Source organism: Talaromyces marneffei, chromosome 5 (genome assembly GCF_009556855.1).
Source record: "Talaromyces marneffei chromosome 5, complete sequence".
Lineage (NCBI taxonomy): Eukaryota > Fungi > Ascomycota > Eurotiomycetes > Eurotiales > Trichocomaceae > Talaromyces > Talaromyces marneffei.
In genome coordinates, this window is record NC_072352.1 from 774,171 (window position 1) to 799,275 (window position 25,105).

The 25,105-nt window shown below is 46.4% G+C and overlaps 9 protein-coding genes across 9 annotated transcripts; 4 read left to right on the plus strand and 5 right to left on the minus strand.

Moving 5' to 3' along the window:
- Positions 1-97: 97 nt before the first annotated feature.
- Positions 98-1,499, minus strand: EYB26_006598 (uncharacterized protein; the record flags this gene model as incomplete). The annotated part of the gene is made up of 8 exons (XM_054265874.1): positions 98-247; positions 317-436; positions 492-678; positions 739-843; positions 910-1,169; positions 1,225-1,286; positions 1,350-1,379; positions 1,433-1,499. The coding sequence occupies 8 exons, from the start codon at positions 1,497-1,499 to the stop codon at positions 98-100; spliced, it is 981 nt and encodes a 326-aa protein (XP_054121849.1).
- Positions 1,500-2,468: 969 nt separating this feature from the next.
- EYB26_006599 (uncharacterized protein) lies at positions 2,469-4,825 on the plus strand (the record flags this gene model as incomplete). Its single annotated transcript, XM_054265875.1, has 14 exons — positions 2,469-2,530; positions 2,590-2,685; positions 2,762-2,826; positions 2,882-3,249; positions 3,311-3,353; positions 3,409-3,435; positions 3,491-3,609; positions 3,668-3,763; positions 3,819-3,913; positions 3,970-4,276; positions 4,331-4,363; positions 4,419-4,445; positions 4,501-4,567; positions 4,626-4,825. 14 exons carry the CDS (start codon positions 2,469-2,471, stop codon positions 4,823-4,825), a joined length of 1,605 nt encoding a protein of 534 aa, XP_054121850.1.
- Positions 4,826-5,133: 308 nt separating this feature from the next.
- EYB26_006600 (uncharacterized protein) lies at positions 5,134-6,475 on the minus strand (the record flags this gene model as incomplete). Its single annotated transcript, XM_054265876.1, has 3 exons — positions 5,134-5,845; positions 5,898-6,018; positions 6,367-6,475. 3 exons carry the CDS (start codon positions 6,473-6,475, stop codon positions 5,134-5,136), a joined length of 942 nt encoding a protein of 313 aa, XP_054121851.1.
- Positions 6,476-9,250: 2,775 nt separating this feature from the next.
- EYB26_006601 (uncharacterized protein) lies at positions 9,251-12,338 on the plus strand (the record flags this gene model as incomplete). Its single annotated transcript, XM_054265877.1, has 6 exons — positions 9,251-9,563; positions 9,630-10,207; positions 10,262-10,403; positions 10,450-10,793; positions 10,841-11,276; positions 11,332-12,338. 6 exons carry the CDS (start codon positions 9,251-9,253, stop codon positions 12,336-12,338), a joined length of 2,820 nt encoding a protein of 939 aa, XP_054121852.1.
- A 327-nt stretch (positions 12,339-12,665) lies between these two features.
- On the minus strand, positions 12,666-14,044 carry EYB26_006602 (uncharacterized protein; the record flags this gene model as incomplete). The annotated part of the gene is made up of 4 exons (XM_054265878.1): positions 12,666-13,357; positions 13,412-13,722; positions 13,780-13,916; positions 14,012-14,044. The coding sequence occupies 4 exons, from the start codon at positions 14,042-14,044 to the stop codon at positions 12,666-12,668; spliced, it is 1,173 nt and encodes a 390-aa protein (XP_054121853.1).
- Positions 14,045-15,656: 1,612 nt separating this feature from the next.
- Positions 15,657-16,463, plus strand: EYB26_006603 (uncharacterized protein; the record flags this gene model as incomplete). The annotated part of the gene is made up of 2 exons (XM_054265879.1): positions 15,657-15,705; positions 15,760-16,463. The coding sequence occupies 2 exons, from the start codon at positions 15,657-15,659 to the stop codon at positions 16,461-16,463; spliced, it is 753 nt and encodes a 250-aa protein (XP_054121854.1).
- A 1,537-nt stretch (positions 16,464-18,000) lies between these two features.
- EYB26_006604 (uncharacterized protein) lies at positions 18,001-19,563 on the plus strand (the record flags this gene model as incomplete). The annotated part of the gene is made up of 5 exons (XM_054265880.1): positions 18,001-18,125; positions 18,192-18,259; positions 18,326-18,624; positions 18,696-19,103; positions 19,183-19,563. The coding sequence occupies 5 exons, from the start codon at positions 18,001-18,003 to the stop codon at positions 19,561-19,563; spliced, it is 1,281 nt and encodes a 426-aa protein (XP_054121855.1).
- A 575-nt stretch (positions 19,564-20,138) lies between these two features.
- On the minus strand, positions 20,139-21,882 carry EYB26_006605 (uncharacterized protein; the record flags this gene model as incomplete). The annotated part of the gene is made up of 6 exons (XM_054265881.1): positions 20,139-20,347; positions 20,397-20,540; positions 20,588-20,681; positions 20,731-20,877; positions 20,931-21,508; positions 21,558-21,882. The coding sequence occupies 6 exons, from the start codon at positions 21,880-21,882 to the stop codon at positions 20,139-20,141; spliced, it is 1,497 nt and encodes a 498-aa protein (XP_054121856.1).
- Positions 21,883-23,092: 1,210 nt separating this feature from the next.
- Positions 23,093-24,858, minus strand: EYB26_006606 (uncharacterized protein; the record flags this gene model as incomplete). The annotated part of the gene is made up of 2 exons (XM_054265882.1): positions 23,093-24,671; positions 24,734-24,858. The coding sequence occupies 2 exons, from the start codon at positions 24,856-24,858 to the stop codon at positions 23,093-23,095; spliced, it is 1,704 nt and encodes a 567-aa protein (XP_054121857.1).
- Between the last annotated feature and the right edge of the window lie 247 nt (positions 24,859-25,105).

Genomic DNA, 25,105 nt, shown 5'->3' on the forward strand with positions numbered 1-25,105 from the left:
ACTAAGTTATGAATAGTGGATTACATAAAAAAAAAACCGGGATCCAGGCTATCTAACTAAGTAATTAATTATCATTCAACTAAGCGAAAAGATATGATTATAGAGCAGCCTCAGCTTCAAGCAAAGCCTTCAAGAATGGCGATGCAAAAAACTCATTGGCCTTTTCATCGCTCATGGGAAGAAGTGGTCGTCGTGGTTTGTCGCCATATCCGAAATGTTGGTTCAATAGCTTCTTCATACCGGAGATCTAATGGTACCAACAATATCAGCATGTCTGCTCATGAGATATGATAAGCGTAGAGGGAGATTAACTTACTCCTATCTTCAAGGCAATACCGTCCGCCAGGGAGATGATGTTTTGTAGCTTTTGCGCTTCCTGGTATTTGCTGGGATCGTGAAGGTCTTGACATACATCCCATAGTTTGACGCAAATTTTCTGCAGACGTAATTGTAAGAGAAAAGCAAATTTCGGTAATAGACAATACACTTACCGGTGCAATATTTGGGAGTCCACTGATGGCTCCTGATGATCCAACAGGAATAGAGGGTAAAAGGAAATCAATAAATCCATCAATGGCGCGGAACGGGATCTCGGGGTATTTGCGAGGGTAGGCGGATTGGAATTCGGCGCTGTTGAGGATAGCCATGATTCGTGTGAGTTTTCCGACATTGGCGCAACTGCAGGAATCCTTGTTAGTCTTGTTGTAATTCAGAAATTCAATTGCAAATGCAACGTACGTCAATTTGACACCGCAAATATTGGGCGCTTCCTTGACCACATCCACGATCAAGTCACTGTCGAGATCTATTCCATTTGTGAGAGCAGGGAAGTTATATAGCATTCTATATCATCAATTATTAGCCACCACCTCGAAAGGGAAGGATCGACCGTGATTGATGAAAACTGACATTGGTATAGGCGATGCAGCAGCAATGTCAATAAAGAACTGCTTGAGTGCGCCAGGACTGGAGAGAAGGGCTCCCGCGTAATATCCGGGGGGTATAACCATGCCGAAATCAGCGCCTGCCTCGGCCGCTTCTTTTGCAAGTTCGATGGATTCGCGAGTACTCGAGGCACCAACACCGGCTACGATGGGGGTCTCTGTCAACTTAATCTCATCCAGGGCCGTTCGGGCGGTTTTGATTAGTTGAATTCGTTCTGCGCGGCTCTGGATTTCACGGATTATTAGTCTATTGTTGGGTTTGAAAGGGTGCTAGACTTACAAGATGGACAGCTTCTCCCATTGACCCTGAAAGGACAGGAATAGTTCCTGCTTTGGCGGTGACTAAATCATATTAAACTTTTTGCACAGACACGGTGTTGAGGATATAGAGGATTGTGAACATACACTTGACATGTTTGGCGTACGATTCGAGGTCTACTCCGTAATCAGCCAGCTGTTCTGGAAACTGTAAATCCAAATCGGCATACCAAGGTCTTCGTTGTCATCGAAGAAACACGGCAACGGCGTGTAGATGCCCGCTGGAAGTAAACGCATATTGGCTATGAAGCGACTATAACTCTCAAGTGATGGTATTGTAGAATAAAAGGCGAAACGGGAAATTGGTCTATTGTGGAGGAAATGTCAATTTGATAGAAAATTAGGAACGAAATCTACTATTATTTTAATGAATCATTTTCTACGATAAGTTAGATAAGATAGCGCGACCCCTCGCCGATGTCAGCAAGATTGAGCTAGCCAGTGAAATTGAGGACAAATGGCCATGACTACGATTCATGTGCCTTGTCTATAGTGTTTTGAATCCACTGCGGCCAACTGAGCCGCAATTTTTACACATTTTCCCTGTTTGAAATGCCGTCACTCACGTGGAGAGTATCCCCAGTTCCTGGGTACTCCGTATTTACAAATGAAAATAGCCCTTTTGGCGCGACATAGTAGTGAACTAGGCTACGTTAGACTCGCTAGCACGCGGTGGAGACAACAGCCAAAGCCTGTTCTTCATGGTGTGTAACTTATCCACCTTGATCATAATATGCCTTTATCCATTGAATATAGTATCCGCACATAAAGAGAACTAAGCAATATGTACTATAGGTTTCACATACATGTATGAAGTATTCAACACATGAAAGTGGCCAAAACGAAATGATCGATTTTACCTAATGTTCACTTCTCATACACCAAATCCGGCACACATCGGCGAGCGTTATCAGCCACAGCCCCACAGCCCGATAAGAATCGGAACCCGCCCGATATGCACTGATAACGCTCGGAGAGCGGGCCGATAAACAAGAATTAGAGTTGGCCGCGCTTTATCGCCACCAAAGCCGGCGGTAGTCTAGCCGTTTGTGGATTGTTCGCCCGATAAGCCAGGTACCAGGTACGATAAGATTTTTTTCAAAACTTTCTGGAGCTATTGTATTTGCGAGCATGTTGCTTCTGTAAAAAATTGTTTGTGAGAGAGTACAGTCATCGCAAGGACCAGAAAGCGATAGTATCGTCAAGATGGGACCTAGATTCGACCTGGTTATTGTCAACGGCACAGTGGTCACGGCTAGTGATATTAGGTATTTCCGCAATATTCATGATCTTGCTTGCATTCCGACTGATTACTGGAAATCCGCAGCACGTATTGTATTGGAATCAAAGATGGAAAGATTAAGGCTCTTTCATACGCATTTGATCAAGATGAAATTGAGGGGGCCGAAATCATAGATGCCGAGTATGCATTTCCCCCGATGCGTTGGGATACATCGACTGGGTTGGAATTGGTCATTGACAGGTTGTTAAATTTACAGGGGTGCATATGTCATGCCCGGTGGTATCGATGCTCATGTCCATCTATGCCAAAACTTGAAAACAGGTTGGTCCAAGGCAGGATGTCCCTTAACAGAACGGCTTGTCTAACAGTTCCACAGGACCCCATGGCCTCGGCGGCGAATGCGCTGACAACTTCGACACTGGCTCGAAAAGTGCAGTGGCCGGCGGTACTACCACAATAATCACATTCGCGACACAGACACGTGCAGAAGAAGACCGAAGTCTCATTAAAGTCGTCAAAGAATATAATGCGCGCGCCGAGTCCACTGGCAGTTACGTCGATTATGGGTTTCACATTATTATTGTTCGCAACGACGCCGATGTTCTAGAAAATGAGTTGCCGGTATTGATAAAGGATTGGGGCATTAGCAGCTGCAAGCTTTTCTTGACGTATGAAACTCAGCGTTTGACAGATTCGCAACTTTTGGATATTATGTTTGCGGCGAGGAAACATTCTATTACGACTGTTAGTGATTTTCTACTACTAGTATACGTTTCACTTTTGGCTGACAGACATGCTTAATTAGATGATCCACGCGGAAAACGGCGACATGATTGGGTGGTTGACTGGTAAGTCCTCGTGGTGCGGTACCTCGAGGAGCAGTAACTCATAGTTCGTCTACAGATAAGCTTGAAGCCAAAGGAATGGTTGGTGAGTATTTATTACCGTCAATAACAGAATAGACCACTCGCTGACTTTTGTCTAGCACCCTACTATCACGCTCTGTCCCGGCCACCGATTGCAGAAGGCGAAGCCACCAACCGCGCCATTTCACTCGCATCATTGATTCAAAACCCCATTCTATTTGTCCATGTTGGATCAGCTGTAAGAGTTATATTCTTCCAGACTATGGGGTCATTCTGGGTTCTAATATGGCCCATAGCTGGGAGCGGCCAATGTACGCCGGGCACAAACCATGGGACTTCCAGTCTATGCAGAGACATGTCCGCAATATTTCAACCTCACATGGGACGATCTTGTAAGCCTCGAGCATCGGCAACATAAATCAAATATACTGTACTAAACATCACCAGAAACGCTTTCATTCACCTACATGCTTCGAAAACAGCAAGATGATCTGCTCGCCACCTCCTCCACCAGATACAAACGACCACGAAGAGCTTTTTGTGTAAGTTCGACTCATCTCAACATAAAAATGTATGCGATCTAACTCTCAAAACAAAGGTCTCTTCAAAACGGCACCTTCACCATCTACTCCTCCGACCACTGCCCGTTCCGCTACGACCACCCAAATGGAAAGCCATCCGGTGTCCTCGAACACACACCAAGCATGGAAGGCGAGAAGCACGACTGTCACGGCGAAGAATTACAAGATTTGCTCATGCGCAAGAACGGCGCATTCCGACTTGTCCCCAACGGTATCCCTGGTGTAGAAACTCGGTTATCGCTACTTTTTACGGGTGCATTGGCGACGGGACGAATTACGCCTCAGAAGTTTGTTGAGTTGACATCTACCAATCCCGCTAAGTTGGTATGTTTGATGCCTATTCTTTATGATATTTATGAAACTAACCCTATATCACAGTATGGATTGTATCCCAAAAAGGGAGCTTTGATGGTATGTATTACATCAGATAGACTCAATCAGTGATTGCTAACATTGAACTATGAAGCCTGGCTCTGATGCCGATATTGTCATTGTAAGCTTCTCCATTACTTTCTATTTGTTTCCATTACTTACGTCAAATCTCCTAGTGGCACCCCGAGAAATCATTCAAACCATTCAACCTCACCAATTCAATGTTACATCACAATGTCGACTGTAAGTCATTCCTCCAACCCCCAATCAGGTATTTATTCTTTAATTCTAACTTCCACAGACACGCCCTACGAGGGCAAAGAGTTTACCAATTGGCCTCGATACACTATCCTGCGCGGTAAAGTCATGTGGGCCAATGGCGAGATCAAAGGGCAGCTTCGTGATGGACAGTATGTGAAACGAGGACCGAATCAGTTGAAGAAGGACTCGCCGAGGATGGATAAGGACCCGCGTCGGGTTGCTACTTGGTTATATGAGTAATTTTCATATATACAAGGGGAGTAATTGTTCCTCTGATCATTTTTGACAGAATAAATAGCATCGATTTAGCAAGATGTTTAAAGAGAGGAGAGATATCCATAAGTGGCCCCCCAGCATCTTGGATGAAAAGTATCGTTCCACGGAATCCTATCCTAACTCCAAATCTATAATTTAAACAGGTCAAGTAGAAAGGCATAGGGTAACAAGATTAGCTGCTGAAGATACCTGGTACATGTGCTCGAATAAAACACAAACACAGTGCAGGAGGTACTAGAGATGCACCAAATAATAAAATAGCTTGAACATACTCAAGCAAGGCCAATATATAGAGTATCTGGCTGAATATCACATAAGCGATGACCCGCTGTTCCTGCACGACGTGTTCCATTGCCAATTTCACCCTTATCACCCCAGAAAATACGCGTCTCATCCCATTCGTCAATGTATCGAGCCAGTCTGCAAATATCGCCGTAGGTGACAGGCTGATATCCCTTAGGCTTGCGCCTGATCAGATATTCCGTAAAAATATACGACAGAAGAAAAAGATCGGTCATCGTTACGAGTAGAAATAGGGACATGATCACCGAAATATCGGCGGTAAAAGCTTTTCCAAATACCCATTGTGTGATTGACTTCAAGATCTTACACGTCATACTTTGCCAACTAGTCGTAAATGTCGTTGTTGCGCTTCCCTTCATTTCCACGCCAACGGCTGCTGCCTTTCGCCAGCAAGATTCGTCCCGGGAGATATTGGTGATAAGCTCAATGCAGTGTAGACCAAGGACAATAAATGACTGTGTCACAATCTGAATGAGCAGGCCTATCCAGTCGTGTCTATATATAAAGTGGGCAGCACTTGGATACATGACCTCGACGATTGCAAAGCTTTCCCAGGAGCTATTTGTGCCGTTCACAATTGCATCACGAGGTTTTAACTGCCCAGTTGCGGAACCAGCAATTCCTGATATGCCAGACCAGATTGCAAAGGCTCCGAAAAATGCCCATACAATATACCGAATCCTACATGCTCTAGGCAGTATTGCTAGCATGGATTGTTGTTGTCTCTGGGGACGGGAAGGTAAAATGTCCGGAGTAGATGCCGTCAAGGGCTGCACAAATGGCAGGGCTTCTTTTGATGATCTTGGATTGAGCGTCGTATGAGACGTATCCGGAGCTGGCAAAATTGGAGATTCCTGAGCGTTTTAAGTCAGAGGTGTGCCTTGACCAAGATTCAAATCATTAACGCCCTCCGAACATGAGCTCCACCATGAGTACGCCCTAGCATTGACCATTGGATGTGAACTCCAGGTAGGAACTATGGTACTATTGCAAAGAGATAAAGTGCATACGAGACAATGTAGCAACAGACCGGCTCCGAAAGCCATAACACCCCAGCCGTTAAAATCTATTATTTCTTTTTCAATAGATGTTGCCGGTTGGGTAACCTGACCACACAGTGAAAGGATATCTGCCTCAGTCACAAGCAATGCCATGCCTCCATAGATAATTGATAGAGATAGTAAAAAAATGATTTCATATACCACTTATTTGGGAAATGTGATTTTGCGCTTGTAAAAAGTTGAGTATTGGAGTTCTTTTGAAGTCGACATTCGCGGACAAGTGCCCATCTGAGCGTTGTCGAGTGCACATAACTCATACAGTCAATGAGACCAGTGGCTGTCGTTCTTAGGCTGAGAGTAATCAGGTTTGAGACGTATTTTGGCATAGCATATGCCTTGTGGCCCCAAACATTCATGTTTAGGGGGTATTTTGGACGAAAGCAAAACACCCCAGTGCCAAGTAAGACTTTCTTACCAATGAAGTAGGGGTCTATCGGCGTCCAAGATAGGATCATCTGGATACCTATCCCTACAGAACAGATGGCTACCAACCATCCGAGAAGGATTGCCAGGGCGCAGATATCACGAGTCCGCAGTGCTCTGTCGAATGAGTTATGATGCGTAGATTCTGGGATTGATTGTTGTTCATAACGGTGTAATTGCTGGGGCCTGGAGACATTTTGGTGACTGGAAGCAGTCTTGATTGATGAAACTGAAGTTGACTGCATAGTATAGGGAAGAAGAAAAGAAAGACATTCTCAATATATGACAGACAGATATATTCCATCGTATAGAGAAGATGATTCCCTATATACTACAACTTCTTGGAAACAGACACCGTGTCTAGGTAACTGTACAATGCTAATCTCTTAGCTTTCACTCAGCCACGAATACTCCCTTTACGAGTTATTCTACATTTAGAAGGACATACATAATACGCACAAAAGGGTGTAAGAGCTGCATTAAGGGATGTGAGGCTCAAGTTCCTAAAGGCGGCTTATGTTGTCTGTCTGTTGCAGAGCATCAAGTATGCTGCAAGGAATCCGTGGCTAAGTATTTCAAGTGAAAAAGGAAATAAACACCGAAAACTAAATATAGCAATCTGTTATCGACCTATGGGTTGTACCATCTCCGGCAGCAAAGATGACGAAGAACGCTTCAAAAAGCTTTTTAAGCTTGGAACAAATGAACGCATTCGGAAACGACGGTCATAGATATAAAGACGCTTTAGGTGAACTCAACAGTCATACCTAGGTAGTGCTCTACATAAGAATTGTGTGCCCTCCTCCCCCAAAGTAAGAAGTAACGGTGGAAGTTGTTCTGATATCCTACTTTCGTGACCAACAAATCAGGTGTCAGACCTGTTTAATCAATCTTCTCAACCTTCACCAGAGCCATATACTTCAATTTTCTTACCCGGGTGACATAGTACGCATTGACATGTCCCGATTTGTCTTTATATGCCTGATGGCATGCGTGTTCACATTCCAATTCTCTCCAAATTATTTTAAACAGCAGGCTTCCAACCAATTATCTGCATTAAAGGACATTATCATGAACGTACCGATCGTAAATGACCAAAATTGCAGTGAAGATACCGATACCCTTCCACCTGGATGCTACTCTCCGTAAGTTTAAGGTCCTTGAAGCCGCTAGACGACCCTTTGGAAACTAATAGGTCTTAATAGGCCGCCGCCGAGAGGATACAAAACAATAGGAGAGCTGTGAGGTTAATGAACGATTTTCTAGCAACGGGACTCCATAATTGAGACGGAGATTATGGAAACACATTTTTCATATATATTAGCTATTTGGTCTTGTAATGTCTGAATTACTCCTTCGGATTTTGTGCGCTTGGAAATTGTTAAGGTCTCCTCTGTATTTATCAAAGCACGGGGGTATCAAGGTCATACTTTAACGGCTACCTAGATAGTATACATGTTTTCCCTCCATCAACGAGAACTGCGGCCCCACTAGAATGCGCAATCTTATTCTAGACTCATACATAGTACAAAATAGCTAGAGATGTGAATATGAATCTACATTCTTTCAGCCTTCCAGAACAGATCAAGAAGTATTAGTGGCCGCCGGGAGCTTGATAGAACTCCACTTCGCCCGGGCGATCCTAACCGTGGTATTCCAACTTGGTATGCAGAATGAGGCTATGCGATTTGATTCCGTCATCAGCGAAACTACTCCTATGTAATATGTGCCTTTGAGATACGCTTATTTGAAACCCGGAACCGGCATCGGGCAATGGATAGCCCCTACGTAAATAGCTTGGCAGTTGGTAACTTACCTAGGATTTCGGACTGCCTTCATTGATGTTTTGTTCTAGCAGATTTCGACCTTAGTACGTATATGTACACTATTCTTACCTCAGATACATACCAATGCACAAGCTAATTCCCTGGAGTGCTCTTGTCATCTGTTCCGGCGTTGTATCATGTACGAGCCAAGCCGTGAGTGAACTGCCATATATACTTCGAGCTAACATAAATGGATAATGTCTCATATGTGTTTAATTCTCCATGCCCTTAGGTTATCTAGCGCTTGAGATGAATAGATTGATGCAATTGACGAACCGGACCTGAGGATGTTATTTGTACGCGTCTGCATGTGTCTGTTGGAACTGTATATATATTGTTCTCCTCCGCACGAAACCACTTGAATCCGAAGTCGAGTATCCATCCACAATGAAGCATGCTTGTTCAGTCTGCCGATACCTCTTGATAATCAAACAAAACCAATATTCTGATAGTAGTGTATCTGTGCCAGTTATATTGCTTTCTAACCCTAATCGTTCATGGTCTTGTGACATCATTTCTCCAATTCATCTGACCACAACCTGACCAATCACAGACGTGCATTAATTCATAAGCTAGCCTTTTCAGGCATAGCCCTGGCCCCCCCGCATTATCCAGGTACCTGAAGCTCTCCCCCGGACGTTCTCTTTCCCTGCTTTCTTTCCTTCTTCCTTCTTACACCTTAAATTGAAAGACATCGTTTTCTTCCAACATATATTGTACATGGATCCGGCAGTGGAACTCATAGGAGTCTTAAGTTCCTCATAGTGATCGGCGACATGCCTCCCATCTCGACCTACTTCGCCCATCTGGTCGATTCATTAGACAAATGGGCGACATATACGCGAGGTGTCATTGACCAAACATCTTTCAGGACATTGGCCGGTGTGGCAGGCGTTATTTCATCAACAGCGACATCAACATCTGGGACCTCAGCGATAGCCGATCTTTCCCGTTGTCCTGGCTATGAGCTGAAACATGTTGCCCTGACAGCATCTTCGTTAACTGCAAGTCTGCAACTGGCTGGTGAGCCGTGTAATGTGTACGGGGCTGATATTAAAGACCTGAAGCTGTTGGTTGAATATCAAACTGGTAAGCACAAATTTTTATGCTCGCAATTTCTAAAATTAGAAAACGTACTGACGAGTGACGAGTCAGACGGCCGTCTTCATGTCAAAATCTACGATGCCGCAGAAGATGTGTATCAAATCCCGTCCGAAGTACTTTCCTTCCCACAAGGAAGCGACAACACGGCAGATCCATTACTCAAATTCTCCTACACTGAATTACCATTTTCATTTACAGTACAACGCAGCGACACCAATGAGACTGTATTCGATACATCTGCTAACCCACTGATCTTCGAACCACAATTCGTCCACTTGCGCACCTGGATGCCAACAGATCCGTACATATATGGGCTAGGTGAAGATGTAGATTCCTTCCGTCGTCAGACGAATAACTACAAGCGGACTATTTACAATGTGGGAGATGCATTCTTACCCAAAAATGCGAATTTATATAGCAGTCACCCGATTTACCTCGAAATGAGGGATGGGCAAGCACACGGTGTCTACATTGCTAGTAGTAACGGAATGGATATTTTCATCAGCAAAACCGAGGATGGTCAGCAGTACCTGGAATATAATCTGATCGGGGGAGTTTTGGATTTTTACTTTTTTGCTGGACCTAGTCCGTTTGATGTTGGACGGCAATATGCAGAGGTCGTTGGTGCGGTGAGTGCCTTCTCCCCTACGAAATACTATGATACTGATACTAATTCATCTTAGCCTGCGGAACAAGCATACTGGACATATGGATTCCACCAATGTAAATACGGATATCAAGATGTAATGATGGTGGCTGAAATGGTGTACAACTATTCCGAAGCAAATATCCCTGTCGAGACAGTCTGGTCCGACATTGACTACAGTCAGTCAATTCTCAACCCGTTTTAGAGCGAAAGCTGACTTCATAGTGAATCTGCGTCGTACCTGGACGCTGGATCCGGAGCGCTTCCCACTACACAAAGTGCGCGAGCTGGTAGATTATCTGCATGATCATGACCAGCACTACGTGGTCATGGTCGATCCTCCAATTTCAGTTGATGATCCGGCCACCTACGACAAACTCATGGAAAGCGAAGCTTACTTCAGGAATAACGACGGCTCTGTGTTTCTTGCGGGCATGTGGTCTGGTGCCACGGCATTTGTGGACTGGTTCCATCCAAATGCACAGGAGTACTGGAGCAGTCTGATCTTGTCATTCTTTGATGAAAAGACAGGTGTCGACGTTGATGCAATCTGGATCGATATGAATGAGGTGTGCCTCTCACCCTTACAGCACGGACAAAACTAACCGTTCAGTAGCCCGCAAACTTTTGCCCCTATCCATGCGAAGACGCGATAGCCTGGTCCAAAGCCGCCGGTATCCCTCCCTCACCACCGCCACTACGCGATTCATGGCGTGAAATGCCCGGATTCCCAGACAGCTTACAACCGCCCAGCGCCAAAAGTCTAAGTAAACGCCAATCTAGCGGCGAACGTATCGGTCTTCCCGGGAGAGATCTGCTGAATCCTCCTTACCCACTCGGTACAGTCGATGGAATAATTTACGGCGGCACAATATTCACCGATAGATACCAATACGGCGGATACGCCTTTTATGATACCAAGAACCTCTTTGCATCGAGCATGATGCAAGCTACACGCAACGCCATGTTGGAGCGTCGACCCAACAAGCGCCCACTGATTATATCGCGCTCGTCCTTTGCAGGAGATGGAAAGAGATCAGGCCACTGGACTGGTAAGCCCCCTCTCCTCTAAAACATGGGTTTACTCATTTTGACCGGAATCATCAGGTGATAACATCTCCTCTTGGGACCACTACCGCATCTCTATCCGACAAAACATTGAATTTGCCGCCATATTCCAAATGCCCACCATCGGCGCCGACGTGTGCGGCTTCAACTTCCAGACCTGGCCAACTCTATGCTCCCGGTGGGCTGTTCTGGGGGCATGGTACCCGTTTTATCGCAACCATGCCGACATCACGGCCCCCTTTCAAGAATTCTACAGATGGCCTGAGGTTTCTGACGCAGCGCGAGCAGCGATAAAGACCCGCTATCAGTTATTGGACTATTTCTATACGGAGTTTCATTATCAGACCGTTGATGGGACGCCGAGTACCATCCTCCCTCTCTTTTATCTATATCCGCACGATCCGGTGACGCTAGATATTGAGTTACAATTCTTCTATGGCTCGGCCTTGCTAATCTCCCCAGTCACAGACGACGAGTCGACCAGCGTCACATTCTACCTGCCGAAGGGAATATGGTACGATTTCTGGACCGGAGAAAAACTCTCCATCGGCTCTTCCTTCTCAACCCAGGGCGGGCAAGCAGTGAAGGCAGAGAATGGAGAATGGATAACCCTCCAAGACATCGCCTTCGACCAGATCCCCGTCCACATCCGCAGCGGCACGATAATCCCCTTGCGTGTGGACGGCGCGAAGACGACTACTCAATTGCGCAAGCTAGATTTTGAGCTTGTTGTTGCCCCGAACGAGGACGGAAAAGCAGAGGGGCGGCTGTGGTTGGATGATGGGGAGAGTGTTGATACGGGAAGTAATACGAGTGAGATCCTGGTTGAGTATGATACTGCTACGAAGAAGTTGCGCGTGGGTGGACGGTTTGGGTATAAGTCTGGTGTTAAGATTCGGAAGGTTACTGTTCTTGGAGAGGGTGGCAGTGTTGCCACTGGGGGAGAGGGACAGGGACAGAGTCCGTTGGGAGCTGGGAAGGGGCATGGAAGGACGGTCGATGTGGATATGGGGTTGGATGAGGGTTTCAGTATTTATATTGGTTAGCATCGTCTTCTTCCTCCTACACTCCAGGCATACTCGAATATCGAATCAAATTGTGAATGGATTTTATCCATAAATGCCTATCATTAAGAATATATGTATCGTCGCCCTCTAGTATATGTTGGTATGAATATGTACACCGAAAGTGAAAAAAAAAAGAATGCAAGATCGAGTCACGAATGACAGCGAATACCGAAAACGAAACCTCCGGACGTCAACTCCTATATCATATCCAGCAAACACTTCACTCAAAATAAAAACGCTGTTGCATATAAAATTGTCATATGATATGAGAAGAGAAGAATGTATACATCAGAGATGATGGGTCGGTTACACAACAACCGTCTCTCCATCTCTCAACGGTAGCGTTGAACCAGTCGCATTGACAACGGTACGATCCATATGTCTATGGAACTGATCGTGTAGCCTCAACGTCGCATATTGAGTAACAGCGTCTTGTAATGCGCCGACCGTGGCACCCTTATCTAGCCAGTAGTGACGCACAAATTCGCCCTTGCAACCCACCTCAGCTTTGCTGGGATAACCATTCGCTTCCGCACAGGGCAGGGAAATAACTTCATTGGGACGGTTGTACTCGTAGCGGAGGTAGTTGCTGAACGCGGCTTGTTCGTGGCTCCATTGATACCGCCATTTGGAGCAGTTGGCGTACTTCTCGTCGGTCACGCAGTCTTCCCAGGTATTAAACATTTGTGTGGTGCGGTCGCTGGCCTGCGCGATGATAAAGCCTGTGTTGAGGTTGGTGTTTCCGCGCTCGTCGCGGTTGAAGTCTGCGTCAGGGTCGAGGGCCATGGCGAGCATGGTTTCGTCGGTGACGTTCCAGTGATTGAAGAGCCATTCAAGTGGAAGGTGGTGGTAATGGAAGACGGCGTCGGCGTCCATAAACACGACGTAATCATAAGTTTTGAGGGCTTCGCGGATCATGGGGACTTTGACCCAGGTTGCGTGTCGGTCGGTGTAGGTGGGGGATTGGATGAATTTGTAGTCGTAGCCGTGAATCATTGCTGGCAGTAAGTCAGCAGACAACTCTATAGATAACTGCTGGGGAGGAAAATTACCATATAAGTAATGACTCAACATGCCCGCGGTATGCGGCGAAAGGGCATGATAATCAATATGCTCATTCATAATGCCACCCTCGCTATTAAACGCACGAGTATCGACATCAAGCAACAAAATCTTCCGTCCAAGCGACTTTGTGAGGCGAGGCGGGTTCTGGGCTATTTTGTATTCCACTTCATCTTCACCGATAAACACTTCGGCGTCGATGGGATGGAGGAACGGTTTGTAGAGTTGCGCGACTAAGCGATTCAGGTCACCACCATGGCGAGAATCCGAGGATGGTTTCACTTCTTCGCGAGAGTAGTCACTATGGTGGTCGTTTCAGCACGTGTTCCGACGCAAGGGATTAATCGATAGTACATACGATAGAATATTCGAATCGCTCAAGGATGGGTTATGGTATGCGATGTAGATGACGATCAATGTGACGGCCACGAGGGCGATAGATAGCGGCCATCGACAATTTGCAGGCAGTCTGCGCCTTCGTTCGGGTGTTGGAAACTGCATTATGACTTGTTGGCATTCTCTCCGACAGTGTAGCACAGGAGATCTACCCCATAGGATAGAGAGAGAGAAGGTTAAATGTTAAATCATACCATGAAATCAAATGACTCCGCTTTCCGCGACATGGCATTCAGTGAGTCCAATAAATTAAATAGCGTGGATTCCTCGCCGGGAATGGAATGAGACAAATGTTGTTGGTGGCGAAAGGCGGAACGCAAGACCGGAAACGAGCGTGGTCAAGAAACGATGCAAATCATGGAATGGTGAGACACAAGTAATCGAAAGCAATATTAAAGCATAACTGAACTGTACAGAAAAAGCGAGAGACGATCTGCAAGTGAGTCAACGAGAGACGACGATATGTGTAGATGGAGGATGCTGGAGGGGCCGGGATGCAGAGAATAAAGGGAGGTGAAAGGCGAAAAGGGCGGAGTAATAAATTACGGAGTGAGCTGGTAAAGTTAACTAGTTAGTTAAGTTAAGGTAGGTTGACGTAAACGGGGGGTTGTAAAAGTCCGTACAATACACACGCTGGTGGCTGGCCTCAACGGTAATATATTGTACGTTTTCGATACATAGGCGGCTGTACAGGCGGAGCAATGTTGCTTTTTTTAAAACTATACTTTTTTTTTTTTATTTTTGGTTTTGTTTTTTTAGGTGTCGATCGCAGCCAATCAGAGGCTCGGCAGTCGACGGAAGTCACGGAAGGGAGAGTCCATCACATCACGGGTCGGGCTCTTACCTTTTACTAGCCTGCTAGGCACTCTCAATTCTATTCCTATTCATTCTTTTACAAGTACGTCGTAGGTTCTCAGTGCTCTGTATGAGTACTGTAGTATGTGTATACTACGTACGTGGATGCATTGTCGACTGACCGAATGCAACAACTTGGCAAGCAACGACCAACACTCATCAACGTACGAGTCGTCTACGGCGGATGCACAGCGTGTCTTGACTCTCCACTCTCGCCAGAATAAACCGCATGAAAGACAGGGCCAATCAACAGCCCCAAAATCGCCATCGTCAGTCCCTTGTGAAATTACTACGTAGTCTGACTTCGCGCCCAATGACGGGCCAACGTTTGTCGTGTTTGTCAGCCAACGAACAGCCTGCAGGTCAGCCGCAATCTCCGGGCTTGTCCATGGGTTGGAAGATAAGGCGGGCCATGGTCCTGCTCGGGGAGCTACGTATCTGATCCTCTGGCCATTCGTCCGCCAAGCCCCGTATTCGTAATACCGACAACGGCTTCGGTTGTACGTATTATCGCCCACTGAGCATGTAACTACGTACTATATGAAATTGTGAATCATGCGTGTGCGGAGTACTCAACCCGCAATTATATTAATAATACACGTCATGAAATACCGCCCAATATACCACCACAAACATGCACCGTATACTTTCCGAAACGTTTGCTCTCATGCTATAGTACACATTGGACCGGTCAGTTTCTTTCCCAGGCTGCCCACAAGCCAGCCCATTTCAACACATCCGTTACTTCGTAATGCAGAAGCGACATGCTGCCACATTTCGTAAAGATTACTCCGTATAACTATAGACTCGATATCCTCTGTAGTGGCTTCATGTGCATCAGGCGGGATCGGCATTGGGCGGTGAAAGGCCGTCGGACAAAGAGGAGCTACCCCACGATCCGTCTTTCTCCATGACGTAGACACAATCTCCTACACTCGACATAAGCTCTTCGCTTTGTACATACGTATAATCAATCCCTTCGACATGCCTGCCCCGGAAATCATTGATGGCATCAAGACCTTCATCCCGCTCGGTACAAATTATCCTCCTTTACGTAGAGAGCACAGCTGATACATCAACGCCTCAGAGAATAATCCCGATGTCCTGAAACTTCTCTGTGAGAATCTCCAGATCTCACCGGATTTCGACTTTCATGACGTTCTCTCAACTTCTCCGGAATTCCTTCAAGAGTGCTGTTTCCGGCCGTGTCATGCCCTGATTGTCCTCGCAGACCAGTCTATATATCGAGCTGCCCGCTCAGCCGTTGAGCCAACTATACCAGAGTACAAAGGCTTAGGTCCCAACGAACCAATCGTATGGATGAAACAGACCATCGGCCATGCTTGTGGACTGATGGCTCTCCTACACGTAGTCTTCAACCTAGAAGGTGGTCGATTTGTGCAGCCCGGCACGACAATAGACGCACTCCGCCAACAAGCTATCCTCCTTGGGCCCACAGAACGGGCGCAGTTGCTGTATGACTCCAGTTTTCTGGAAGAGGCGCACATGGATGCGGCATCGCGTGGATCTTCGAATGTCCCCTCCCCTCGAGACGATAATAGACACCATTTCTTGGCATTCGTCCAGCAGAAGGATGGCAAAGTCTGGGAGCTGAATGGAGGGATGAATGGACCTTTGTTCCGAGGAGTGCTTGGTGAAGGGGAGGATCTTTTAAGCGAGCGAGGGTTGGAGCTCACTGTTCAAGACTTTCTGGTTGCTGCTGAACAGACTGGATGCGATGAAATGAGCATCGTCGCAGTCACTGAGGCTGACGTTGTGGCACAAGCTTGACTATGAGAAACAGAACCCCAAGAGGCTGGTAGTTACTTTATTATGATTGCATATAGATTGTGGCGTAATGTCTAATAAGTAGGGCAGCGAAACTGTTGATGGTCTGTCCACTTGAGGAAACATTCTCGGGGAGAGAAGCTTACATAACCCTAACCCTAGTAAATAGTAATACTCTTATTACATACATTACATACGTTACATACATCGGCTTTACCTTCACCAAAAACGAACGCTGCAGGCGGCTGAGCTGAACTTTGCATAACCCTGATTTCCCAGGCGCACACGACATTGTAATGATACCACTGCAGTAGAGTCGTAGATAGCTGCTATGCTATGTATCGCAATTTGAATGCCCTCACTTAATATATCAACACTCTCTATATCACCCTTGATATGAGTATCTTCTTACTCCGTCGCGCTGCAGAGTTGTAGAGAAAAATGCATGCATGTACGAATTTCGCAAACTTTCTTTTCTTTGAAGTGGGAGCCATGTCTCTCGGTTAATTATCCCAAGGTTGTTCGCACACTCTGGAATACGTGGTCTTCAAAGTATTTGTGGCTATTCCCAGATGTTTGTTAATAGGCTAATACGGATAGTATCCGCCGATACTCGACGATTACTCGTATGTCCGCCACACACTCCGTCGACGCCGCAAAACTCATTTCAATACATGCCATACCTCTAAATTAAATTACCAACAACAGCCATCCGCTAGCCACTTTGTTAGTCTCAGAGCCACCAAATCCACTCGATCTACTCGCCAACAACGCCTCGTAAAATTCATCTAATCAGCACGCTATCTTGACCCAAAGGCTTGGCTCCAATGGACCCCGTCAGCTCGGTAGAAGTGTCTCACTTATCTTAGCTCAAGCAAGTTCATCCCCTTGGCACGGCTGAGAAATGGGCTTGGCTCCATACGAAGATTCCGGGTGCGACGGGCTTTCTTAGCCCGTACCATTGACACGGCAGTAGTTAAACTTTTATCTCGTATCCCAACCAATGAAAAACATCACAATTGAATGAACTGCTCATGGACTCATAGGCTCATGATTATGGACTCCGAGTAGCCAATAACCGCACCCAGAAGCGCACAGTGGTTCTATATTTGGTTAATGCGATGATTCTGATGGAGTCTCGATCTGAGCCGCAAGAAGTTAAGACGAAAAGTGTCTCGTACCTGTACACCGAATGGCGCTTATGTACTGTGACCGCACATTTATTTTCGACCCCTTTATACACAAAGTTACTCCGCTGGGCTGACTGGGCTTGGACTCTTGGAGTCTTGTCTTTGTCTGGTCAGTCAGGTAACTAGGTTAACTTCACTAACCAGTTGGCTGAGGCTTCTCTTCGCAACTCTGTATTTTGTATACGTCAGATTGAGTTGACGGCCACTGGAGTACCTGTGTTGTAGCTTCAGACTCATACACTACACACACGATTTGATAATATATTCGCTCGTTACATACTATCATTCACTTTCATTCCATTCCTTTTATCCGTCGCTCCTTTTACCGCAAAAAAAAAGCTAGCGGCATCATGACCGCCGACATCGACTCCGAAACAGCGCGTTTGGATCCCACGTTGCCGACTGTTGAGAAACCCGTTCAATACCAACAGAATAATGAGCCAAGAAAGGGTTTGCATCCGGCCTTTTTTATCATGTTAGTCAAACAACCCGGAAGTGCTTTGCAGAGAGGTGTTGACGACTGACTGATCGATGGTGATAGAGCATGGATTGCGCTGAGTTCGACATTGATTCTTTTTAATAAGCAGGTTCTTGGATATGGGCATTTCGGTCAGTCTCCCTCCATCTATCTGCCAACTCCTCTCTATTCTGACTAAACACTAACAAAATCCATAGCATACCGTCCGTCCTCCCCCCCCACCCATTCCATGTCCCTCCTTGACGCAAACCACCAACTAACATTGATTGCGATAACAGCTATCATTCTAACAACATGGCACCTAACCTTCGCAACCATAATGACCCAACTCCTAGCCCGTTTCACGTCGCTACTCGACGGCCGGAAACGAGTCAAAATGACCGGCCGGGTATACCTGCGTGCCATCGTGCCGATAGGCGTGTTTTTCAGCCTGAGTCTGATTTGTGGCAATGTAACATATCTCTATTTGAGTGTGCCGTTTATTCAGATGCTCAAGGTACCGTACCTACCCCTCCTTGATCTATATAAGGGAAGCAATGCGCTGACAATGATCATCGTGGGTTGTAGTCCACAACCCCCGTCGTAATCCTCTTCTGCACATGGGCCTTCAAACTTGAGCCCTACAACTTCCGACAACTCATGAACGTCTGCGTGATCGTTCTGGGGGTTATGATCGCCTGTTTCGGCGAAGTCGATTTCGTCATTGTCGGCGTTTTGTTTCAGATTGGCGGAATCGTCTTTGAAGCCATCCGGCTGGTCATGGTTCAACGCCTCCTGTCCTCGGACGAATTCAAGATGGACCCCTTGGTGTCACTGTATTATTTCGCGCCGATTTGTGCACTTATGAATGGCGCTGTTGCTGCCGCCGTAGAATTGCCACGCTTTAAGATGGATGATGTGTGGCATGTGGGTATTTGGATGCTTGTTGCTAATGCTATGGTGGCATTTGCGTTGAACATTTCCGTTGTCTTTCTCGTACGTCCTTTCTCCCCCCTCCTCTCAACACTCTTTTCGTGCTTATATTTGGGGTTGTACTGACTGCGGTGGTGTATAGATCAGCAAAACATCCTCCCTCGTCATGCGCCTCTGCGGCATTCTCAAGGATATCTTGATTGTTATCTCGTCCCTCGTCCTCTGGCACACGCCCATGACCGCTCTACAAGTGGGAGGTTACACCCTCGCTTTGTTGGGACTGGTCTACTACATGCTCGGCTACGACCGCATTGTGGGCTTCTCTGCGCGCGCCGCAGGTGGCATAATCAACGAATACAAGATGCGCAAGAGTCGATTGGTGGGTGTTTTGTGTATGTTTTTGTTGGGATTTGTGGTTGTGTTGAGTATTATGGGACTGTTGGCAGTCAAATTTGCGCCGGATAAGATTGAGGATCTCAAGAGCTGGATTTATTATACGACTACGGGGGACGATACGAGATAAAACACACTATTAGTGTAAACGCATGGAAGTTGTGACGATCAAATCAATCCATGATGTGGGTTAGGAGGTGTGTGGTCTTTTTGTCAATAATGTCTTGTATACTTTGCATCTGGTCGGCGTTCGGTTCTCAATCGGTAGATCTAAATTCAGTTCCTAGTTAGTTAGCTTAATTAACTTTAATGAGAGAATTGTCATGTCTACTTGAATCCAAATACCACGTGATTCCACAACAAGAGACGTCGTGTCCGAGTGGTTAAGGAGAGTGACTAGAATCATCACGTGATATCCCATCATCGTGTAAAATTTATATATCACTTGGGTTCGCCCGCGCATGTTCGAATCATGCCGACGTCGATTACTTTTTTGCTGTTCTGCAGATGAGACACACTTTTTTTTAACAATCCCACGGTTTTACTACGTAGGCCATACTACTACATAAGTGAGGGTATTATTGTCAAAACATCAGTCGTCATATGCTGTCTATATGCATCTAAAACATCGTTTTATCCATATCCTCATGTCATACAGAATCCAAACACTCCGCAGAGTAACAACGCTCGGGTATACACAATTGACTAAACCAAATACCTAAATCCAGCAGCCTGTTGAGCAGCAGTAGGACCGTGCTTGCCTGGGTCCTCGCCTCGGTCCAACTTGGCATTCTCCCGTCGCAGGTACATGTGCAATACGAATGCAAAGACAATGGCTAGCGCAGCCATGGACATGTTCAGCAGGAAGGCGGCGAGGTAGCGAGGTGCGCCATAGTAGATGTATGATGTCCAGACTGATTCTGTTAGACCATGATCACGGAGAAGCTTCAAATAGGGACTTACTGTTAGGGGTGTTGCACACGGCGTTGATTAGAGCAATAGCCGAAGCACGTTTGACGGCGGGCTGGGACAGAGTACCCGTAATCCATGATAGGATGACAATAGAAGCCGAATAACAACTTCCGGGCATGAGCATCATCGCAAAGTCTGCCCATTGTTAGTGACGGTCTATAGCTGGGAGAAAGAGAACATACATCGAGCGCCTGTGTTCAAGGAGGAAACCGCGACAATATTTGCAATCACAGCCACTACCAGAGGAATAACGACATGAAGGAATCGTTCTTGTTTCTGTTGCATGTTAGCATCCCTTATTTACTCTCGGATCATATCGACATACCTTATCTGAATGGAAACCAACGATACAAATGACAATAGAACAGAGGATATAGGGCGGCGCAGTGAGACCGTATGTCGTGTTGCGCGAGTATCCCAAGGTTGCAACAACTGATGGGAACCAATTCACCACAGCAGCGGACACATATGTCTAGAGTACGTCAGTAAGCGTCCGTCTCAGAAGCCAATGTGGAAAGTACGTACAGCCCACAAAGTGGCCATGAGCAACCACGTCTTAGGGTCCGAAACAGCAAGTTTGAGACCTTTCCATGCACTCGCCTCATCCTTATGATCCTGTTGTCCAATATCCTTGGCATAGTTGTACTGCAAGAACTCATGCTCGAGTTCCGTAAATCCTCGAATCGTTTGCAAAGAATGAGGTAGGATAATGGCAAACACAATCGAAAAGAAAATGGTTATAACTCCCTCAATGATAAACAACCATCGCCATCCGGCGATTCCTTGTTTACCATCTAGGTTCAACACTCCAATAGCAATCAAAGGACCGACAGCATTTCCAATCTGTGAACCGGAGTAGAAAATGGCGGTGCGGAGGGTCATTTGTTGTCGGTTGTAGAACAGCGAAATGTAGTAAACAACACCCGGCAGGAAAGCAGCCTCAACAACTCCGAGAAAGAATCGCGCTGCTACGAGGCCGGAAAAGCTTGTGACTGCAGCGGTACAGGCCGAGATGGCTCCCCAGACCGCCATTGCGATATTGATGTAGATACCAGGCCATGTGATTTTACTTGCAATCATGTTTGAAGGGACCTGCATGGTGACTACGTCCATTAGTGGGAGACAGGGATTGCCGGAGGGTAAAAGACGTACTGTAACCGGCAAACAACAGACTGACAGCAGTCTGGTACTGAACGCTAGTCATGTTCAAGTCCTGCACCAGATTGGCCAATTTGGCACTGGCGATGTTTTGACGATCCAGATAGTTCAAGATATACATCAACACAACGGCAGGCATGATACGAAGATCTAGTTTTCGGACGGCGGATTTCTTCACCTGTTCAAACTCTTCCTCGCTGAGAGCCGCGAGGGCTGGAGGCATGGCGGTTTCATTGTTGCCAAAAGGCTTGGAAGGACCGGCTTCCTCAGTTTCAATAAACTCCTGCTGTTTGTCGAGACTTGACCGTTCTGCGTCCATTTTTGCGGGTGTATGGAGTACAGAATAAACGGCGAGTACAAAAAAGAAGCAATGGTCCACGAGAAGAAAAATACGATCCGGGGCCCCCGATTTATATCAATTTATAGTTATACTATGGGCTACGACACTACGTAGATAAGCAACGGGAAAAATATGGGGGGTGACAGCAAACCCCGCGACAAGAGCAATGGACGAATGAATGGTCGCACGCCAGGACGATCAACCTGGGATCTACCCCGGATACCCCGGATACCCCGAGAATCTCACCGGAACTCACAAAATCAGCCGAAAAGTGATCCGATGAAGCACGAAAGCCGACCGTATGACTGCCGGGGGGAGTACCGTAAGGGCTCCCCCCATGAAGAGTGGGATGAAAGGCATGTTTATCCCAGGGGAGAGACCGTCCGTGCGAGGTGCTCCGTAAAGTGGTATCCATGTATCCACCAACCCACTAAGGGTGGTGGGAATGTTGCGTGGGTAGCGGGACACAGGTTCAGGGCCCTTATCTTGGCCCCTGAGGGACGGATTTTGCCAACAAAGCACGATGTCTTGCATGCCGATGATGGCAGACAGGGATGAATGATAAGAAGTTCAATCCTTGATTGGGATTGTGAACGGAACTGATGTTTGCAAACGAACTGAAGAGGAGGAGAAAGATGGAGGATGCAAGCTAAGCTGGGGTGACCGTGGGGGTTGCCTCAACTTCTTCCGGGGAGGACGGAGCTTGACCAATCACATGATTCGGTCGGGATTTGCTTTGGCTGGAGCCGGTGATGTTTCGGTGACTTGCTGCTCTCGCTCAATAACCGCTCTGACGATATAAAATCAAATCCATTTTTCATTACCCGACGTATTAACTATTGATAATGGCATGGCATCATGGTGCTCCCCACGCTCACCGCTGAAACAACCTGTGGACACTGGAGTCATGTCAGACTCTCTGTTATATATCTGGACCGCATCGACACAGCACGGATCTTTCCAATATTATGGAAGCGGACTTGTGTGCAATCCACTTTCGCATCCGTGCGAGCAATCGTCTAGATGTCAAGGTCCACGTTTACAGGCCACTTGAAGGCGAATTTAGGCAAGACCTCCCTACCAACTTTCTGGTAACATCCACTTTCTCGTGTTTAGGGAAGAGGGTAGGTGTGCGAAAACAAGCAGCAGCTCCATATGGCGTGAACGAAGCACAATTGCATTGAGCCTATCAGAGACCTAGGATAACAAAACTAGTCGCAAGAGCATCCAAGCTCTGCACATTCAGTGCGTTACCAGACAACTCCCAAGAAACATCGCCCCATGCACCTGAGCCAATGGACGAAGCAGTGAATGGCAACGCAATCTCAACTGCGGACGAAGTATCATCATACTCCAAATTTACAACGCTAACCAGCGCTTGTTGTCCTACAATCCAATACGAAACGTCCAGCTGCTCAAATGCTGCAACCGAGATGGGTTTCGGTTGGCCTCCGGTAATGAACTCTAGCACTGGTGACCTTGTTAAAGCCTTTGCCTGCTGCGAATTAGCCGTCGCCAACTCATCCGAAGCTGGGAACGTCCATAACATGATGGACTTTGCGCCGTGGTTTAGGGCAAGCTGATTCATGACCCATGTTTCATTAACAGTAGGATTCCGACTCCAGTAGCCTTCACCATCAAAGGATTGGGGTACCGCCCAAATCGGTTTCGACCATTCCCCGAGATACTTTTGATACTTGGCAATATCATCAATTCGATTCGAAACATCCTGCAACTCCCCGACACAATTATCACATCCACAATCCCCATACGTCGCATTACACGGAGTCCCCCATTTCGACCACGTCGCATTAATCTCAATCGGATACGCATCCTCCATCAAATAATCCGCTCCGGCGGAGTACTCCTCAAAATAGTAATTCTGACAATTCAGCACCAACCCAATAGGATGATATTTATCGATTTCCGTAATAGTTTCATATGCCAACGTCGTAGCGTTCAGCGCATCTTGATTTCCATCAGGTTCATCAGCCGTGTACCACGCCAATAGAGAACTATGATCCTTGACTGCATTCACTTGCTCCGCAACGGATGTCAAATTGGTGTATGTCCCGCGCATATCATACTGAAACATTAGATTCAATTCATCCATATAATCCAGGATAGTAGTAAGATTATCCGAAAACGTGGGGATGGGATGAATGGCGCTGTATCCAAGGTCGTAGTATGCTTGCACATTTGTGAGACTTGTCTCTAAATATCCGCCATAAGAGGTGTAGAATCCGAATGCGAAAAATGGCACAAATGTGTTGTTGGTTGCGTCGTTTTTGTATAGTAGGTTGCCGTTCAGATTATCGATTTTGGTGACACTTCCAGTCAGTTTGTCGGGAAGATAAAAGAGTTGCGTTGCCGCGGTGAAAGTCTGATTTCCATCCGAAGATGCACCAGAAAGTACAACATTATAAGCCTCAAACTGGGGCGTGAGTAATTGGCCAATCTCAAAATCGAAAACATTATCAGTCGTGTTTACGGCCACGTTGTTAGTTATCAACACCTGGTCCGTAGACTCTACGCGGATATCGAAATATAAATCCGAAAAGGGCCGGGTTGTACGTGTCCCCAAGACCTGGGTGGAATTGTAGTAATCCTCGCCATGGTAGTACGATAGTGCGGCATCGACTATGAATGTCGCTGTTCGCTCAGAGGAGACATAGATGCTGTGTCGGGGCGAGACTTGGACGTATAGCAGCGGATTTGGTGATGAGCTGGGGTATGTGAATTGTCCACCGGGATCAATGTTTGGTGATCTTTTGCAGTCAGCCACGTTCAAATCCGAAAGAGACTGGAAGAGTGAAGGGATGTGAGGTACCCGCTCTCATAATGCTTGCCACACCAGCGAGGAATATCTGTCGTCGTAGCTGTTGTGCTGGCTTGGAGTGCGAGTGCCCCTTGCACCTGCAAGATGAAGAGAGCCGCGATCGCAGCGATCAACATGATGTTGAACAGCTACGTTGCTTTCGATCTTCTTCTACCTATTCATGAGGCATATACATTATTATATATGAATATGTAGGACAAGTGGTGAGATAAAAGATAAAAACATAAAGTTCATCTGAGATTACTTAATCCCACCCAAGAATGGTCATCATTTCCCAATTTGGAAGGTTACATGGTTCCTTTGTTTTTCTATCTATCGATCGTGCCGAAGTCAATTTATTAGATACACCAAATTCAAGACAAT